The 5079-nt window shown below is 36.2% G+C and overlaps 1 protein-coding gene across 1 annotated transcript in view; it reads left to right on the top strand.

Moving 5' to 3' along the window:
- The window catches only part of RPRD2 (regulation of nuclear pre-mRNA domain containing 2), a 139674-nt gene that overhangs the window by 105375 nt on the left and 29220 nt on the right, over positions 1–5079 (top strand). The window contains exon 7 of the mRNA XM_007950945.2: positions 811–986. Within this exon, the coding sequence (XP_007949136.1) occupies positions 811–986 (176 nt within the window). The remainder of the gene's footprint in view (positions 1–810; positions 987–5079) is intronic.

The following is a 5079-nucleotide window of genomic DNA, read 5'->3' as shown; positions in this document are numbered from 1 at the left end:
TAATATGACAGGCTTTTGATAAATATTTTGAAAATAATGAATGAATGACTACCAACTATTCATTATGGTGCTTTAAATTTACCATCTTTTATTTAATTTTATCCTCACATCAACCCAGGAGGATATTAAAAACTTCTATTTTATAGATGAGGAATCTGAGGCTTCCTAAGGGATTGAGTAATTTGTTCAAGTTCTACAACTGATGAAAGACAAAGCCAAATTTTTACCCATATCTAAAGCCATATTCCAAAGAAGCATACTTAGAGTAGCAGTTTGCATATGTTACTGTTGAAAAAGTAATTCATAGTTTGTACTGTTCTGATAATAATTATAAGGATCTTCAGATATGAAAGAATTTTTAGTGTAATACACACAGAGGTGTCTTTATCTTACTTTTTTGGATCTTAGTTTTCTCATCTGAGAGATACATCATTACATTCTATAGTGCAAAAATAATACACAAAATTGAGCCTCATTTATTCCTAAGTGGCATCAAATTTGTGAAGAAATAAAGCAGTCAGCAAACTTTGTTACAGTTGACCTTTCTTTTCTTTTCTTTAGTTTAAGTGACTTCATGCGACACTCTTCCTTCACTATAGTAGGTTCATATGAATCATTTTAATACTCTATTGTGATTTCAAAAAAGTTCTTTAAGGTATCAGCTGTCAAACTATGAGACTAAAAATATTACACAATGAAGTAGCAAGAACAGGTTCAGAGACCATCTAGAGGGAGGTTATCTTTAAAAGGTCAACTTCTTTTACTTTTTCTTTTTTTATCTTAATATGAAAATTTCTCCTGTTCTTTTAGATAAAACAGGTGGGAAAAAATTCTCCAAAGAATTTGAAGAGGCAAGCTCCAAACTGGAGGAATTTGTGAATGGATTAGATAAGCAGGTGAAAAATGGGCCCTCATTAACTGAAGCACTGGAAAATGCTGGAATTTTCTATGAAGCACAATACAAAGAAGTAAAAGTGGTGGCCAATGTAAGTAATAATGAACACTATCATATTGAGTGCTTACTACATGGCAGAGACTGCTTACACTTGGTATCTAACTCTAGATGACAAGCATTATTGACTCCATTTCACAGATGAAGTTACTTGTAAGAAGGTTTTTAATCTTCTTCAGGGTAATATAGATAGTAAGCAGTAGAGTCTAGATTAACACTTGGGTCTTTCTGACACCAGCCCTTACGTACCCTAACCATTTTGCTCTCCTGAATCCTGATGTCTTAAGCTTAAAAAAAAAAGAGTTTTCCAGGTTACTGTTACAAGATACAAAATTGGGCAGAGGTATATGTACTTTTTTAAAAACCAGAAAAATTAGATAAACTATTACCAAATTCCATGGTAAATTAACTGAACTCTAATGATCTTCTCCTCTGCCCCACCACCACCCCAGGAAGAGGATGATGATAATTGGGCATTTATTTAATAGTTTCTGGAAAAAACTTTTATACTTACTTAAAATATTTTCTTTTTAATTTTAATTACTATATATGGTCATAAAAGCATATGGTACTATAGGACTAATAATGAAAAGTAAGCCTTATTTTTCTCCGCCCACTAGCCCTACTTCCTAGAAGCAGTCTTTTATTAACTCACTTATCTTTTTTTTTTTTCTCCTGGCATTTGTCTCAGTATTTTTAAATAATATACCTATTATTGTTCTTTCTTGATTTATTGTATTTTAAAAATATATATTAGCTTCCTGGTATGACAGATGAGGATTTAAAGGCAGCTGCCTTCTCCCTTCTCCCAATATTGTTATATAACTGTTTTAAATCTTCTGTTGATTACCTTGTAAAGTGAAGTACTATTTGTACTATTCTTTGACCACTAACTCTGTACTCCCTGTTTTTTAAAATGAAGATATTAACTTCCCTACCCTTTTTTATCAGTTTTCCTTTATCCTTTCAGTTACCCAACTTAAGCTAACTATACTTTCACATTGTTAAGGGTGGTAACAATTACATTCTATTCTGTACAATAATTAAGTCTTCTTGCTTCCTTGTTCCACAGATTGAAAATAACTTTTATACTATGTAATGTAACTATGTAAATATAACTTCATAAATATTATTCACCAAAAGTTCTTATTATAACTCTGGTTATTACTCTAGTTCTTGTTTTTTCCCTAGTATTTCTAATTGTCCTTTTTCTTTTTCTTTTTTTCCTGTATTGTTTGCCTTCTCGTAGCCTGAAACTTTTATTTTCAAATTTTCTATATGTCACTTCAGATATTCTGAATCGCCATTCTTGAGACCTCCTGTCTTAGTTACATGTCCTGCTGTAACAGAAATACCACAAATGAGTGGCTTTAAAGAACAGAAATTTTATTTTATCACAGTTCTGAAGGCTAAAGTTCAAATCAGGGTCTGGGCCATGTTAGTTCCTTACTTGTTGGTAGCCCTGGGCATTCCTTAGTTCCTTACCAATCCTCACATGGTATCTATCTTCCCTGGTGTGTGTTTAACTCAAAAGTAATTCTATCCTAACCCATCTGATTAACAAAGAAAACCGTATTTCCAAACAGTATTACATTCACAAGTGTAGCAGTTAGAATCCCAACACATATTTTGAGGGCACACAATTTAGTCTGTATCCCCACCCTATTTGAACTTCAATCCTCCTCCTCCAGTTTTAGGTTGCTTTCCAGGTCTTTTGTAATGGGATTATGTTTTACTGCCATTGTGAGTTGGGTTCTCTGTTTCTTTAAGATTCCATGTCTTTTCTTCTTTTTCTCCTGTTCTATTGTATCACATCCTCAAGTAATTTTCCAAAAAAAGGTTTATGAGAGAAAAATTTTGAGTCCTTAAAAAAAAACACCTGTTGGTGTCAAGTTAATTTTGACTCATAGTGACCCTTTAAGACAGAATAGTACTGGCCCAAAGGGTTCCTAAGGCTGTAATCTTTATAGGCAAATCTGCTTCAAAAGACCTCTTTAAAGTGTTGAAGAACAAAGATGTCACTTTGAAGACTAAGAAGTCCCTAACCCAAGTCATAGTATTTTCAATTGCTTCATATATATGTGAAAGCTGGACAATGAATAAGGAAGACCAAAGAAGACTACTGAAAATACCATGGACTGACAGAAGAATGAACAAATCTGTCCTGGAAGAAGTGCAGCAGGAATTTGGCTTCTTGGAAGCAAAAATGCCCAGACTTCATTTAACCTACTTTGCTTATTTTATTAGAAGGGACCATTCCCTGGAGAAGGAGATCATGCTTGGTAAAGTGGAGGTTGGCAAAAAGGGGAAGACCTTCAACATGATGGATTGACACAGTGGCTGCAACAACAGCAAGGGTTGAGAAGATGATGCATAACCGGGCAGTGTTTTGTTCTCTTGTGCATAGGGTTGCTATGAGTTGGAGCTGACTCAATGGCACCTAACAACAACACAGTTGTTATGGAAGCAGACTAGAATATCTTTCTCCCATGGAACAGCTGGTAGGTTCGAACTGCCAACCTTTTGGTTAGAAGCAAGCACTTTAACCACTGCACCATTAGGGCTCCTTCTGAGCCTTTCTGTGTCTAAAATATGTCTTTATGCTGTTTTCACATTTCCTTTGATACCTTGGCTGGTTGAAAATGATTTTCCCTCACAGCTTAGAAGGTTTTACTCCATTCTCTTTATGAGAATTAAGTCTTTATAGGATCCTCTTCAGGTGACTGTTTTTGTCTGTCTGAAAGCTTTTAGGGAGGGGCTTTATCTTTGTTGTTCTGAAATTTTTACAATAATGTATGTATTTAAGCCCTAGTGCCTAAGGCACTTGACTGCTAACCAGAAGGCTGGCGGTTCAAACCTACCAGCCACTCCTCGGAAGGAAGATGGGGCAGTCTACTTCTGTAGTGATACTGCCTCAGAAACCCAAGGAGGGGTAGCTATGAGTCAGGTCTGACTCGATGGCACATAACAACAAAAATTTGCTAAGACATGTATTTTAATTCCATCTCCCTGGCACTAGGTAGCTGCTGAAATCTCTGCTTGCCTTTTTAGCTTCCTACCTGCTATCACTGTGTTGCACTGTGGTGGCTTGCATGTTTCTCTGATTCTAGAAGCTATACCATTGTTATTTATTTATTTAATCATGATTTGAGTGAAAGTTTACAGAGCTAATTTGTTTTCCATTCAACAGTTAATACACATTTTGTTTCATGATGTTGGTTGCAATCCCAATAATATAAATAGCTCTTTTCCACTTCTTCTCTGTGGTTACCTTTCTCTCTGTCCTTTCCTGTGTATTCCTGCCTTCTGAGCTATCTCCCTGTGCAAATGCTGCCATTCTGATCTCCCATGGTTGATTGTTCTAAGAAGTGTACCTCCTGAATGTAATTTTCACCTTGTAGGCCTGTCTATTGTTTGGCTGAAAGCCACAGGAATGAGTTCAATACCAGGCCCAAATGGTGACTAGGGGCCATAGTTTTAGGGCTTTCACCAGTCTCTATAAAATTGGTAAGCCTGACCTTTGATAGGATTTTGAGTTTTCTTCCACGTTTTTCTCCCACTCTATCTAGGATCTCCTATTAGGATCCCTTTCTGAGTGGTTGGCTGTAGTAGCTGGACATCATCTAGTTCTCCTGGTCTTAGGATCATATACGTGGAGGGTCCTATGGTCCACTAGTCCTGTGGACTAGTTGTTTCCATGTGTTTTTTATTTTCTTCATTCTTTGGTCCAGACGAGCAGAGACCAATTGTTGGATCTTAGATGGCCTGCACAAGCTTTTAAGACTGTAGTTGCCAATCATCACAGTAGATTCTAAAACTATGTTTTTGTGTACTGTGTTACACCAATCGAGCTTGATGTCTCCCACAGCCATGGTCTTGAGTCCTCAGGCCCAGCAGTTCTCCCTCTAGGTATTTGGCTGTGACTTAAGAAATTATCTTAACTTTGCCCCCTGTTAGCTCTGTTACATATATGGATATTCTTTTTTTTTTTTCTTTATTAGGATTTGGGTGAAGATTTACAGAGTAAATTCATTTTTCATACAGCAGTTCACATATACTTTGTCTCATGTCATTGACCAAAATTTACAATGCAACAGCTCCCCTCCCACTTCCTCCCCATAGTTACC

This window comes from Orycteropus afer, unplaced genomic scaffold (assembly GCF_000298275.1).
Source record: "Orycteropus afer afer isolate SDZICR_OR568_19922 unplaced genomic scaffold, OryAfe1.0 scaffold00290, whole genome shotgun sequence".
Taxonomy (NCBI): domain Eukaryota; kingdom Metazoa; phylum Chordata; class Mammalia; order Tubulidentata; family Orycteropodidae; genus Orycteropus; species Orycteropus afer.
Note: the sequence above shows the minus strand (reverse complement) of the source record. Positions and strands in the feature narration are given on the sequence as shown.